General features: G+C 28.7%; 2 protein-coding genes across 2 annotated transcripts; one reads left to right on the top strand and one right to left on the bottom strand.

The window, feature by feature from the left end:
- Positions 2,108 to 4,176, bottom strand: LOC109330744 (sugar transport protein 1-like). The gene is made up of 4 exons (XM_019565025.1): positions 3,914 to 4,176; positions 3,495 to 3,820; positions 2,759 to 3,388; positions 2,108 to 2,631 (listed from the first exon to the last, which is right to left on the bottom strand). The coding sequence occupies exons 1-4, from the start codon at positions 4,044 to 4,046 to the stop codon at positions 2,188 to 2,190; spliced, it is 1,533 nt and encodes a 510-aa protein (XP_019420570.1). The 5' UTR covers positions 4,047 to 4,176; the 3' UTR covers positions 2,108 to 2,187.
- Positions 11,872 to 13,741, top strand: LOC109330579 (protein DETOXIFICATION 49-like). The gene has a single exon (XM_019564815.1). The coding sequence runs from the start codon at positions 11,989 to 11,991 to the stop codon at positions 13,573 to 13,575; it is 1,587 nt and encodes a 528-aa protein (XP_019420360.1). The 5' UTR covers positions 11,872 to 11,988; the 3' UTR covers positions 13,576 to 13,741.

Here is a 15,908-nt window from a genome sequence, read left to right as displayed (position 1 = left end):
TCTTTTTCACATTTTCCACATGTGTAAATAAAAGTTAGTTAAAGTTAGTTATAGTTCAGTTAGGAAGTTCTCCCTTTTTCCTTTCTGTATAAATACTCTTGTTTAGTTTCACTTTGTAATCAATCAATTCCAATATCAATAAAGTTCAAGAGGCATTATATCTTTCATTCTTCTATTTCTTCTTTCGGGTAATTCAATACCCTTCATTGTTTCCCTTTGGAAACTCACAGAAGCCTCTTCCATTTTTAGAGTTTAGGCTATAACTGGCTTATATATAACTACATTTATATATATAGTATTATGGGGGATAATGACATCCTCAAAATTATCCTCAATCATTCATCAAACTGCAAGATAAATTAAATTTATTCAAATCTATCATGAATTAAATAAATTTTATTCAATTAATAATTTTAATAATCATAAATTCAAAGTCATACATTATATACAATAAATATGTATGAGTATATTAGTTTAGATCAATATTTAATCCACCAAAAAAACTATAACCATATTTGTTCTTTAATTTTCACCTCTTTAATTATTTTAACTCTAACTTTCTTGTACATGTATCTCACTCTCATTTTAATTTTTATTAAATTAATTCTTGTACATACCAATATTCCTAGTTGCACTTGCTTAAATAATGTGTGTGGTTAATGTTAAAAAGTTGTTCTATATTTAAATATTTATACATAAAACTTTAAATGTTACATACTTATAAAACATTTAAATTTTGATTTTTTTTCGAAAGTTCAAAAAAATTACTTATTAAGAAAGTATTTCTTAAAAGAACTAAAAAAACCATTCTTAAAAGAATGACCTGATTTTGAGAAGGTAATTTTCTTCCTTTTAAAATAGTCTAGAGAAAAACTTGTATAAGACAAATACAAAACGTAATATTTAAAGATAAATGTATTAATACTTTTTAGTGTTATCATTTATAATAAATTTTAATTAGAATGAAATATTTAATATATTAGGAAGATTGTATTGATTGATGCATGCCTTTTTTATCAATCTAATTCCTAATTCATCTATTTGTCACTGATAAGGAGATTTTATTGTGTAATGATTGGAGTTGATTTAAGGTGAATAAAATTGTTTCTGTTCTCCTTGACTAAAAGATAACAAAGAGATATATCACAAAGTCCTTAATTCCTTCCTTATTATCATGATTCTCATAATTGATCGTGTGACATGTGGTCCTGTCACATATGCCAAAAGTAGGCAACTCATGAAGAGAGACAAAACAAAGAAGACAACTTGGTAGTAAATGTTTAATAATTTTTTCCTTCCAATTATGCATCAACATAATGAGATATATCATTAATAATATTGATTTAATCTAATTTAAAATTTTGTTTTTTGAAAACCCAAATTACTTTTTGTGTGGGTACATAAATGTGTTAATTAGTTGAAAATCAAAGTTTTCTATACAAACAATTTTTATTAAACTATTCAATTTTTTATTAAATTAACTAGAACTAGGAGCAAATCCTGGGTTCCTTTCCATTTGATGTATATCTTACTTATTGATGGATGTTCATATTCCATCTGACAAAATCTGTTGAACAAGATGATCCTGAAAACTTAATCATGCTATTTCTATATTTTAATCCCTCATTATCACTAATAACAAATTTTATATTTTAAAATTTTAATTTATATCATCAGATAATAAATTGTTGGATCATAAATATGTGGATTGGCAACATACCCTATCAAAACGCTAAAAAAAGAGTATTTGAATTTATTAAAGTTGTTAGTTATTTGTGATTAAAATTATTGGATGGGATGGGATGTGTTAACTAAAGTCGGATGAAAGGGAGAATTAAATCATTAAGTGGATACTAAATTAAGAAATACAAAGGATACTGGATATCTTAAGTGATACTAATTAACAATTACAACACTAAATTACACACTAAAGTGTGATTTATCTTACTCTATGCGATGTATTTTTTTCATGGTTTCTAAATAATTCTTTCGATCAGTTAAAAACAATGGATATCATTCAAATAATTTAATTAAAAACAAATCATGGGAAAAAGGTTAAAAGAGTATATACATTTGTAATCAATGCACTTGAGAATAGTAGTACTCCTAAAAACGAGGAACAAAGCATAGTAACTAAGCTAATATGATTAGAATAAGAGGATAAATAAAACTAAAGAACTAATCGACCTATTTCTCAGGATCATCTTTTTCAACAGATTTGACAAAGTTTTTCCAATAAGAATGACTCTGCCACACAATGCTCATCTCTTCAATTGGAACCCCTTTGGTCTCTGGTAAAAACTTGTAGATGAAAGTGCTCATAATAACCACAAAGCATGCAAAGAATATGAATAAACCAAACTTCATGTGACAAAGCATTGTGGTGAAAATTTGTGCAATTGCAAAGGTGAAGATCATGTTGACAGAAACATTGATACTCTGAGCAGCTGATCGAATTTCAAGTGGGAAAATCTCACTTGGTACCAACCACCCTAGTGGACCCCATGACCATGCAAATCCCATCACATATAAGCATATGAAACCAACCAAAAATCCTGCATATTGCATGGACAATGCAGAAGGATTTCCATTTACTCCAAATTTAATTGCTATGGCTATTGTTATCACAATCTGCATGTATGCATATACCACCCATTAAATATTCATTCAGAACAAGAAACAAGGTAAATTTAATAAGGAAAATGAGTTATTTCTAACATATTTTAATGTTCCAATCAATGTATCGATATCAGCATACCTGACAAATAAACATTTGTATACCACCTTCTAAGAAAAGTTTACGTCTTCCAACCTTATCAACCAAAGCAATTGAGACAAGGGTGGCTAGTGCATTACAACCTCCAGTAATCATAGCAGACATAAGAGAAGCAGTGGCACCAAAACCAATAGTTTTGAACAAAACAGGAGCATAAAATGTAATAACATTCATGCCAGTGAGTTGCTGAAAGAAGGGAATGGCTATAGCGAACGTGAGTTGAGGCCTATATTGCTTATTAAAAATAGCCCGCCATGGGTGTTTCACAGCACGTGAGGCTTCACTCGCTGCAACAAGATCTTTAAACTCCTCACCAACCTCCGGTGTTCCTCGGATTTTAATCAATTCTTGCATGGCTTTGTCTTCTTGGCCACGCTCAATCAAGGAGCTTGGTGAATCAGGTAGAAACAATGCACCAATGATGATCATTATGGCAGGGACTCCTGCAAAACCCAAGCTATAGCGCCACCCTTCTCCATTCTTCATCTGGGAGAAGAAGTAATTGAGGATGTTGGCTACAAAGATGCCTATAGTGATTGCAAATTGGAACATCATGTTAAGAGCTCCTCTATATTTGTAGGGTGCAACCTCAGAAACATAGATTGGCACAGACTGTAAAAAACAAAACAAAATTTGCAACATTCATTAAAACCTATATATTGAAACAAAAACATATTATATACCAAATAGTATAAGATGATGATGATGATGATATTACCTGATTGGCACATCCAATTCCGAAACCGAGTAACATGCGACCAACAATAAGCATCCAAATATTTTCAGCAAAAGCATTCAAGAGTGCACCAGCGAGAAAGAATATACCACCAGAAATCATTGTAAGACGCCTTCCAAAGACTCTAGTTATGGTGGATGAGCAAAGTGATGAAACAAGAGCAGCCAGATACAAAGACGAAGTGAACAATGTCAATACTTCACTGTCGAATTTGCAGTATTGGTGAGTACAAGGCCTTATGTTATTCTCTTTTTCATACACATCTGGAAAGAATTTCTTCAGGAAAGGATCCATTGATGTAACTCCACCTGTAATGTATTATATTCATATCATGTATTTCACAACAAACATACACATATTGCACATGAATAACACACTTAAATAAATATATACGTATATACCTGAAATCCCAAGATCATACCCAAAGATCAAGCCTCCAAATGCAGCAACCACACAAGTTATGAAGACCCTAAAGGTAAGTTTTCCATGGTAGTCTTTTCCCTTAACACCATTGGCAATGGAACCTCCAGCCATGACTAAAACACACACGATATCAATGAAAGAAACTTTAAGATTATGAGATGAGACGAAAAGGTGGAATGGGTGATATTTATAGTAACCATCAAGTTAGATTTGAGTCTATCCACTTAACTAACTAATTGGCTTCATCTTTTAGAAGAGAAGATAATATTTGAACAGATTATAATACTAATCCTAATCCACTTTACTCAATCTTATACGAATAATGTGGATAAATAGAGTAATTTTAAAAAAAAAATTATCTTCTAGACTATATATTTTTGGGAACAATATATTTATGGTGGTAGATATATTTATTTATTTTAAAGTAGTGATAGCAAGTAAAAAATCCTAACATTATGGATAAAGCTAAACATCAGCGGATTGGATAATACTAACCCTAATCCACTTTACTCAATGTTAAACATCAGCACTCGCTAACAAAAATAATTTAATCGAATTGTATGTTAATAAAAATATTTGAATTAGGAATCTTAAAATATTTTACTCTGAACTATTTAAGTTTTTAAGTTATTGAATAAATAAAAGTTAAAATTAATTGCAAAAGGCTATAACAAAAGTTTAAAGTTTTCCTTCTATATTGGGATAGATTAATCATAAATATATAAATTTGAATTAGAATTCGGTAACAATGGAATGAATGTGGATATCAACTGCATATAAAATTTTAAGGTTTTAATTTATCTTCAAACCTTAACAATCTGGAATTGTTCCCAAACTAAAATTTGACCTACAATTGTGTGTGTATATATATACATATATATTATAGATTATATATGCAGATTAAATGATAAATTATTATTTTAATTCCAATAACATTTTTTAAATAATTAGGTGTTACTAGGTGATATCATTTTCATAATTTAAAAGATAGATATCATTTTCAAAATATAAAAGAGATATTATTGATCAAAATGAACAAATATTTGAATTTGATTGTGGATACTTTTATTAGAAATAAAAATAATTTTAGCAATATTTTTCAGTATATAAATTTAGCAGTAAAAACAAATATTTAAATTTATTAAAATAAGAGTTTTCATGCTTGAAAGATTATAGCTGTTACATAAATTTGATACAATGAAATATAATGGAAGAACAACCTACAATATATTTTTTAGAAGTAATATTTTCCGTGCAATGTACAATACGTACTTCAATGGTTTTCTTATTTCCTTTATTTATATCTAATATTTGCAACATTTTTACTTTCTTGTGTTGGTACTTGGTACTATCCTAATATCCTATACAGGAAGAAAAGTCAAAATTAACTTAAATTATCAATATAATGCTAATGCATTAGAAGTAATTAACAAAAAACATGACAATATTCGAAAAACAAAAATATAATTATATAAACATATATATATTTAGAAAATATGTATAATTATATTGAAGAAATATTTTTTTTTTAGCGGGTTAAAGCAAAATACTAATGTAATGTTGTTCTACTATGTTTTAGGGAACAGTTCATTTGTCCAAGTATTCCAATTTAATTGTGTTTAATATGATTAAAACTGTGAACCCCAATTGTTTCTAAATCTGGTCTTGCCACATTGGAGTGACTCATTCACTCACTATTTACATTTTGTAACTTAATCACTCGAGCTTAGTACAATGGGATAGCAACAAATTTTCCATTAGAAGTGTTATTTCATGTCTACTTATTTTGATTGGCTAAACAAATGCAATTTAAAGTTACTTAATTCAAATATTAAATAACTTGATATTTTTTACAAATCAAAATAAATGACAAATAAACCATAAAGTATCATACTTTAGTGTACACCAGATCCCCCATTAGAATTTAATTATCATTTCCTTTCAACAAAGTTTGACATACATTTACTTCAGCAATGGAATTAAGAACCAAAATAGTCAAAGTGTCAAAGAGAGGACATTACAAGGTTTCTAGAATAATAATTATGACTTCTCTACTAACTATAGCTCTATATATTCTTCTGATAGTGCTTGGGATGGCAAATATATTTTGACTAAGAGTTGCTAACTACCGCATATAGTGCCATGTACATATCAAACTTCTAAGTCAACGTTGAAACAACCTTTAATCATTTTATTCAAATTTAAAAATATGTTCACACGTTAAAACAATAGTGTTAAGTTTCTTTGATATTGATAGTGGAGTCGGTTAACCACAAAACATATGCATGATTGTTATTATTATGGTAAAGAACTTAGCAAATATATCAGGGAACTTATTAAGGTTAAATACGATTTGATTCCTTAATTTGCGTATAAACTTGATGCTAAATAAAGCATACACTGATACATGCATATTTCCATATTTACAAATGGAACAATACATGCATAGCTATGCACTCATCAAAACATTTGGTATAACGAATTTAGGTTCTGTGCTCATACATATACTACTTAAGTTAATTGGGATTAAGGAAAAGTATTAAATCCGAATTAAGATAACGATAGTATATCAAAACGAAAATTAAGAATGTGAAAAATGACATATTATATACGTACTTGTTAAAGTGAAATTAACAATTTATAATCTCTTACACAACTAGAGCATTATTTTTCAATCTAACATTTAAGTATTACTTGTAGTTGACTTTTAAGTAAAAATCATATACATATCATTTACCAAAGTAATTGGTAAAGTTGTCTTTATAAGTTAATAACCAAAAAAAGTAATTGGTAAAGTATAACACATGCTATTTTTTTATTTTTATATGTATACAATAATTTAATTTGATAAGAGAATATAATAAGACAAGGATTAAGGAATAAAACGGAGAAAAGTCTAGAACAAAGCACTCGTCAATGCAATTGTCATTAGAAACAAGATGAAATATCTTCTCATAGTTGTAAGCGAAATTTCGTTATTCGAATACTTAAAATATGATATTTAATAATTAATCACTTATTTGTGACATACAAAACTAAACTATAATTTGTTAATGAGGAATGTGGCTAACAATTTAAGATATCAAGGGTCTCACCCTCATTTCATACTATATATGACGTTTTTTTTAATAACATACAAATATCTCAACAAACCACTGAAATGAATGGTTTAAATTAGCATACATTAAACTATAAAATGCCACGGAACCAAACCTTCTTATTATAATACTAAAGTGTCCCTCTAATATGTTTGATAAAACACGTTTTAAGTTACTTAAAAATTGATAAGTTTGGACTGAAAGTTTATGATGCACTTGAATTTCACAAATACATCGATTTCTATTATGAAACTACTTTTCTAACTAAAAAAATGTGGCTAAACAAATATTAAAACTTCCCTTCATTAAATTATATAGACACGTGGATATATATATATATAAGGCAAGTGAGTTCCCTTTTGCACGTTAAAAATATCGAAGTGTTCTGTTAGTGCATCTCGGTCTTTTTTATTATTATTATTTCCTTTTCAGAATTGAGTGTTTGAAATTTTAGTGTGTCCACCGCGCATGACACACGTTACCGGAAGACAAAGAAAAGTCGTATACGATGGTTGTCATGGCCATGTCATTGACACTTTGACACCGTCCTAGGCTCCTAGCATTACTTTGACCACTCTTGTCTCTTTCATTTTAAATTAAAAACCACAAACCATGGAATTTAAAATACAAAAATAATATTTTAAATAATTTAATTCAAGAAGAAATGCCAAAAATCACGTTATTTTTATCTTCAACCTCAGCCTCCATTGTTAGACCAGGTAGCTAATCTTGAAAAATTAAAGAAAGCTTTGTTTGCCTTTTAGGTCTCAATCAGTTATTCAGATTGTATATCACATCATGCGGTACGATAACAATATTATAGTTGTAGTGACTGTCACAACCACAATACACCACAATTGTGTTATGATACTGAGTCATAGCGATGCAATTACATAGGGTTACAATGCAACTACGTCGGACTGCATTTGAGTCGCATCAGACGGCAACGTAACTCCATCGAGCTGTATCAAACTACATAGTTTTAAACATATTTTTTTGCTCAAAAAATAATTCATATTGCAATGACTGCAATCTGTATCACAACAAACACAATAACTGCACCACAATAACCATAATCACAACCCAAAATACAATTTAAAACACCAGTGTCATTCTCAACCCAACAAACTAACATTTTTTTGCACAAAACCTAGGCATACATATATCAATTTCTCTCTCCCTCTCTATATATAGATCTGTCCATTTTGGTGAAGAGGAAGAGGGGAAAGAGAAAACCCACATCTCCCTATCTAACAATGGGGCATATGTTTGATGAGGAAGAAGAAAATATGACATGATTCTTGCCATTTCTTCTTGAATTAATTTAGTTAAAATATTACTTTTAAAAAATATACTTGTTCTCTGTCATTCTAACCTAGTACTAGGAGAAGATCTAGACTCCATACCATGACCTTATTAGATATCTATTCTAATTTTTTTTATCTTGATCCGTTCATAAATCCAATAGATGTTTCTCCGTATATTGTTTTTCAATTCATATAATGTAGAAGGTAATATATTTCATTTATAAATCAATCATTAATAGATAAAATATTACTTGTTATATAAGTTATTAATGATATAAAAGAATTTGAAAGAATGTATGAATCTTTTTAACACACTAAATATTATCTTAAATCATTCTTATCTCTTTGGTGGTTATTTTCTGACTTAAGTTATGTCATTGTTTAGTTTTAACATTCTTGGCTACACATGATTTTAAAACTTAGAAAAACTAAAAAATTATTGTTCAGTGGGGTTCGTTTGTTTGATTAATTGGGAGAAAAAACAGCAATTATCATCAATTGCAACTTGCCTAATTGAAAGGAGAAAAAAATAAATAATAAGTCATTAATAGTGGCCTCTAATCTTATTCAATTAGCATAAGGCATATCCCTTTAGGCTTATGTTATTAGTTAATTAAATTACCGTTTACTGTATCCAAATGGGTGTTTTAGTTTTCACAATTTGATATATATATATATATAGAGATAGAGAGAGAGAGAGTTATTAATAGCAGATGATGACCATATCCATCAGAGTAATATTGGTGGTACATTGTTTCAATTGATTATTTACTAATTAAATTATATACTATTAAGTTATATTTTATAATAAATATAAATATTATTATTTATAACATGTAATTCAATTATTAAAATGATTAAATAGTTAATAATATTATGAATAATTATTCGAAATTCGAATTTTTAATATGTCATTTTAAAAAATATGAAAATTTACATAAAGAAATTTATTTTGATAAATTGAATTGGATATATAATATAAGTATTATATCATACTCACATGAAGACTAGTTTATTAATTAAAATGACTGGTTGAGGGTGATATATATTATGAATTAAATCAAATATACAAACTTCACCAAAAAAATAATCAAATATACAATTAGGTTTTGGACGACAGAAAGAACCAAACCTCATTTTATAAATAAATGTTTATGGTACCATGGAGATTCATAATAGAAGGATATTAATTCTGACAGCACAACATTAATAAACAAACATATCTTATAGCATTATATTCTACTTTGTTATTTCATATTTATTGACCCGTATATATATATATATATATGTACATTACTTTCTTTCAAAGTTTCCAACTTCACCCAATATATTTTTGGAATCTACATAGTAGAATTTCAAATAATTATTCACATAGTAGAATTTTGGGTTAAGGAAATATATCAAATCCAATTAAATTCTCTTCCTTTTCATATTTTATATAACATGTATGTTATAAAATTATTTGCAATGTGTGTTACATAATTATTAGTAAGTTGTATGTTATAAAGACAAATATAAAAACATTTGATATAATAAAGGGCATAATTAGAATATAAAATTATATATGTTCAATTATATATTTGTCCCTTAATTATGTTTTAAATATAGATATATTGTTTGGGACTAATTATAATATTAGCCAAAATAGCAGCAGTAATATATGTTTTTAAAAGAGATGAGACATTTTCACTAAATCAATAAACATATGTGACACGATGTAAAATAGTAGGGAAAATGATATGTTATTTTACTAATTTTTATATATACAAGAAAGTGATAAATGTCATAAGATGATATTTTATTTATTAATAAATAATTTATAAATTATGTGTGTCATTTTTTTATTGATAGAAAGATTAATAGAAGAATTTAGTAGGAGAATATAAGGTTAATGAAGATACCAGATAACTATTGTGCAGACACCAATATCAACATTTTCTTCATGCTATGTACCCGTTCAATGAATTTAACTTAAAAACGACTTAATGTAATCTACTTCAACGACGACAACTGAAGTACAGTAATTAAATAGTTAATTAATGCCCTTTAAATCATTTTGTGGTTATTACTCATTTGACCTTTTATTTAGTTGAATTTGTGGATTCTGAGTACTTTCTGGACTTATATAAGATACTTTTAATTAGATTGTACATATCATTAAAATGGATATTTTTCTATGTTTAAAAAATTATTATAGGATCATAACTTTCATTTATTTAATATTTCTCATAATTAACAGTCTTATTGAAACAAAAATAATAATAATAGAGATATAAAAAGCTTTTAATAGGGACAAATGTGAAAAATAGTAAATATGTACAAAAAATATAAAATATTTAATAAAACATAGTAATTTTTAAAATTGTGTATCTATACTACAATATAAAGTCAAACTATAACTAAAGAATAAAAAATAATTTAAAAAACGTAATTTCTATATTACAAAATTGCTCATTTAAAATAATAGAAAAAATTGTAATGCTACAAAACACAATTATAGTATAGTGAATCACTATAAGACATAACATATACGTTAATTTATATATTTACAAAGTATTGATGTAGGAAAAATTCAACTTTCGATACAAAGCATAATATATATTGTACAATTATATTTGACTAGTAATTACAAACAACACACATTATTACATGACACTAAAAAAGTGTTGTGATAAAAGGGCTCGAAGAATATATTATCTTCTTTGTGACACTAGAAACCTAAAAAACTTCACTAATCTAGGACAAGGCAAAAAATGGTTGAGATACTCTTTGTTTTGAGGTCTGATAGTTTCACATTGCCCACCTCTTAATGTCTTTGTCATCCTCTCTAAAAATCGTCACATATTCACCTTTGATCAAACTTTTACTTATTAAGGAGTTTACACTTTTGAATATGTAACAAAATACAATAAAATCAAAGCTTTATAAGCTTATTCTCTCGGAAAATGTACTTTTATAAGAATCTATAGCATTTAAAGACTTTACATTCACCCTCAAACATTAGAAAGATTTTAAGATGTATGCATCGATAATGAAAAGTTTTTTACATAGTCAATACATCATCTATAAATGATTTGTATTACTTTTGTTTGATAGTTAATAATAATGATTAACAAATCAACAATAGATAATTTACTAATAATATAAAAAACTTTATACCGTCAATATATACATTTTAAATCCTATTAGAAATACTATATCTTACCAATGTGACATATTCTCTTATATTTCTTGAAAAGCTAGTGCGCTTTCACCTTCACCTCTAACACCTTTCTGAGTTTGCAGGCCCATATGATGATGTATGGTCGGTCATAAAAAGACGATTGTAATTGAAAATAAAAAATAAATAAACAGAGCAATTTATTTATAAATGTAAGCTCTAAGATTCTGTCAACTCTATCCCAACTAATTATACTCACATTATTACCAAATTATTTTTTCATCCATAACTAAATTAAAAAATAAGTTATTTCTCTTATTAGTTACAAACAAAAAAAACGTTTTAAAAACAAACAAAAAACTATTAACTGAAACCCTCCCCTTTTTAAATCCTTCTCCACTCTTGCAAAACACAATTTCCCAAAAGTTTAGTGGTTTATACACAAAACACGTTCTCTCTCTTTCTCTGTGAATAGAATTGTCCAAGCCATGTACAAGTTATCATCATCATCATCTACCTCTAATACATGCATAACCAAAACAACAAAGAACCCTTCTTCCGACATGTTCACACCTTTGATACCAAAATCTCCAACATCAGAACAACAACAACAAGGACCAAAACCCCACCACAAGAGTCATTTTATTGTGGCCCTTCAAGAAGCAAAATGCATAGCAAATATTTCATTACCTATGATCTTAACTGGCTTATTACTCTACTCTCGTTCCATTATCTCCATGTTCTTCCTTGGTCACCTTGGTCAACTTTCTCTAGCTGGTGGTGCTTTAGCCATTGGTTTTGCCAACATCACTGGTTATTCACTTCTTTCTGGCCTTGCCATGGGAATGGAACCAATTTGTGGTCAAGCCTTTGGAGCCAAAAGGTTTAAACTTTTAGGCCTTGCTATGCAAAGAACAACGCTATTGCTTCTTCTAGTTTCAATCTTTATATCATTTCTATGGCTCAATATGAAGAAAATTTTGTTACTTTGTGGTCAACAAGAGGATATAGCAGTTGAAGCACAATCTTACATACTTTATTCTCTTCCTGATCTCATTGCTCAATCATTCTTACACCCTTTGAGGATTTATCTTCGAAGCCAATCTATAACACTTCCTCTCACATATAGTGCTGCTTTGTCGATTCTTTTTCATGTCCCTATCAATTATTTGCTTGTATCAGTGCTTCAGCTTGGGATCAAAGGCATCGCCTTAGGCGCGGTTTGGACTAATTTCAACCTCGTCGCTTCATTGATCATCTATATTTGGATTTCAGGTGTGTATAAGAAAACATGGAATGGAATTTCCTCAAGTTGCTTCAAAGGTTGGAAAACACTATTGAATTTGGCTATTCCAAGTTGCATTTCGGTTTGCCTCGAATGGTGGTGGTACGAAATCATGATTGTACTATGTGGATTATTGATTAATCCTCAAGCAACCGTTGCATCAATGGGTGTATTGATTCAAGCCACGGCTTTGATATACATTTTTCCATCTTCTTTAAGCTTTGGTGTGTCTACAAGAGTTGGAAATGAACTTGGTGCTGAGAATCCTCAAAGAGCAAAACTTGCAGCATTTGTGGGACTATGTTTCAGTTTCATGTTGGGTTTCTGTGCATTGGTGTTAGCTTTTTCAGTGAGGAATATATGGGCTGCAATGTTCACACACGACACAGAGATTATTGCTTTAACATCAATGGTGTTACCTATTGTTGGATTATGTGAACTTGGAAATTGTCCACAAACAACAGTTTGTGGAGTTTTGAGAGGAACAGCTAGGCCAAAATTGGGTGCAAATATTAACTTGGGTTGTTTCTATCTTGTGGGAATGCCAATTGCTATTTGGCTGAGTTTCTTTGCAGGTTTTGACTTCGAAGGTTTATGGCTTGGTCTTTTAGCTGCTCAAGGTTCTTGTATGATTACCATGTTGTTTGTTTTAGCTTGCACTAATTGGGAAGGTGAAGCACAAAGGGCCAAGGAACTTACATCATGTGAAGAGGATAATGTGCTGGTTGTGGAGGAAGAGGAACAAGATCAAAAATGCTCTTTCAAACAATGCTCTCATTCATTAGTTTGATACATTTATAACTAGATCTAGGAATAGCATTCTTTTATATTTTACATAGAAGTTTACAACAAAAAAAATTCATTATTTCTAGATTTTTCTAATTTTAAGTTATATATTAAGGAGAATGGAGGGAAGACAATAGGCAGAGAAAAACTGCATTCCTTTTTTCGTTCATTGTTTTTATTCACACATTTGGTTTAATATCAGAATTTAATTTTGATATAAATCAATAATACTTTGCATAATGTGAATCTTAGTTAATTAATAATATTGCAATATAATGGTTATAATAGTAGAAATATTCAATGTTATAACATTTCATAATTATTTGATAGAAGTAGAAAAAACCTCACTGTGCAATTAAATCCTTGTTGTTGTGATTTTTTATTTAAAAAAACTATGACGCCTATAGTTAACTTGCTTGAATCTGCATGCATGTCTTCAGTTTCTATTTTGATTAATTATGACCACATTTACGACCAATCGACCATAGCACGGTTAAAGGTTTATTGGTTATTTTAATAAGAGTGTATGTATATGGTTTTCTTCACTAAGAAAACGTGTAAGACACTGTTTGTATAAACAAATTTATCTCCCTACTAGAATGTGAAAGAAGATAGATTTTTAAAATATTTAATTTAAAAAAATAAAAATTCAGTTGTTGGAATTTTGTTTCTATCATATGTCATAGACTATTATCTCGGGTAATGTAGAGGAATCTGTCTCCCGATTATAATGGGAAATGGAAGAAGAAAAAGAGTTAGATTGGAACAGGATTCTCTATTCTTAGAGTTTCTATCCTTACGTTTTGGCCCGATCATTTTTTATTAACAAATAAAAATAACATTTTATTTTAATTTTATTTTACAAAAATAATATATTAAATATTCACATGTCTAAGTATAAATTGTATGAGATAGGATTGGCTACACGAAGTTGACACGAGATTAATTAGTGGCGTGTTCAAATAAGATGGTTGGTGGATTGCGCGTTGTGAAAGCTAGTTGGAGAATTGTGTCGGTTGATTGGCAACGAAAATTGACAAGTCGCACTTTGATTAATCTTTTGACTCCTTCAGGTGATTGCTCCCTTTTTGTTTCGGTTAACTTAGCATTCCACGCCTCAATTTGATGTGTTCAACTTTGAAGAATGGAATTTAGAATGTTGTATGTTTTTTATCAAATTAAGTAGCATCTAGGATGTTTCTTATTGTGGGGTGTGTAATATTTAATGAATGTATACATCAAATTTGGAATAATATTATGTGTTTTAATTTTATTTTTATTTTATGTCCTTTTTTATTCTATGTATATAAAGAAGATTAGAAGTGGTTTTCCAATGTTAAAAAAGAAGAAGAATAGAAGCGAGAGATAGAAATAAAAATATAAGATATTAAAAATGATGTAGAAAACCTCAAGTATAATGTATAAATAATTAAAAATCTAAAGCACATTATACATTGAAAATCTATGGGCTTGGTGTTGCATTTTTCTTTCTTGGTTCATGAGGAGGTGCATAAAAATCTTTAAAGGAAACGAGAAAGAACAGAAGAATTATGCGGATTTGAATTTTCATACTCATCAATCATAATGTAGTTTCAATTGACAATTTTCTTTTAACAAAGAAAGTGTTGGTGTATGACTCAATAGATCTCTAGATGACCAAAATGTCAAGTGTTTGATTCTTTTGAGCAACATTTATTGGGAAGAGTAATACATCCTACATCCTGAAAGAAATTAGTTTCTTACCAAAAATATGAAGAAATACTCTAAGTAGTACAAAAAAATTGACTATCTTTTAGTTCAAATTCATCTTAGAAAGAATCTTTTAACTCAATAAAATAAAACTGCAATCAACTTAAAACATTGTTTGTACCCGAAAAGTAATTATCCAACCATCATTCAACTTTAATTAATTATGAAATCAACAATCAATTAATGGTCCATAGGTTAAATACAGTGCTGATGATTGAAGTCTTTGTTTTTTGGGTGAATGGTGCTGACTGAAGTCTTTGTTGTAATGTGCTTAATGTCATGTGTTTTAGTCCAAAATGAGAAATTTGTGTAAAGGAAGAAGCATTAGAAGACTAAGCCATAATGATAATGGTCCACAATAGGGAATTTGGCAAACCATTTTATGACACCCTTCTCACTCTATCTCCATTTTATTCGATGTGAATCTCAATACTAACTAAGGCATAAATAATTGAGAAATAAATTTATCAGTTAAAATGACAACAATGTAATTAAGAGATTCTTACAGTGTTATTATGTCATCTATTATTCATATTTGATAATCATTAATAAAATCTAAGAGATATAAATAAATGATGAAATATGTAT

The sequence above is a fragment of the Lupinus angustifolius genome, chromosome LG17 (genome assembly GCF_001865875.1).
Source record: "Lupinus angustifolius cultivar Tanjil chromosome LG17, LupAngTanjil_v1.0, whole genome shotgun sequence".
Lineage (NCBI taxonomy): Eukaryota > Viridiplantae > Streptophyta > Magnoliopsida > Fabales > Fabaceae > Lupinus > Lupinus angustifolius.
The sequence above is the reverse complement of the archived record's forward strand: the minus strand, read 5'-3'. Positions and strand labels throughout refer to the sequence as shown.

Coding starts and splice junctions, on each gene's coding strand:
- LOC109330744 (XM_019565025.1), bottom strand. CDS start 4,046: ATGGCTGGAGGTTCCATTGCCAATGGTGTTAAGGGAAAAGACTACCAT. Junction 3,821..3,913: donor GTATGATCTTGGGATTTCAG/GTATATACGTAT, acceptor AATACATTACAG/GTGGAGTTACATCAATGGAT. Junction 3,389..3,494: donor GAATTGGATGTGCCAATCAG/GTAATATCATCA, acceptor TGTTTTTTACAG/TCTGTGCCAATCTATGTTTC.
- LOC109330579 (XM_019564815.1), top strand. CDS start 11,989: ATGTACAAGTTATCATCATCATCATCTACCTCTAATACATGCATAACC.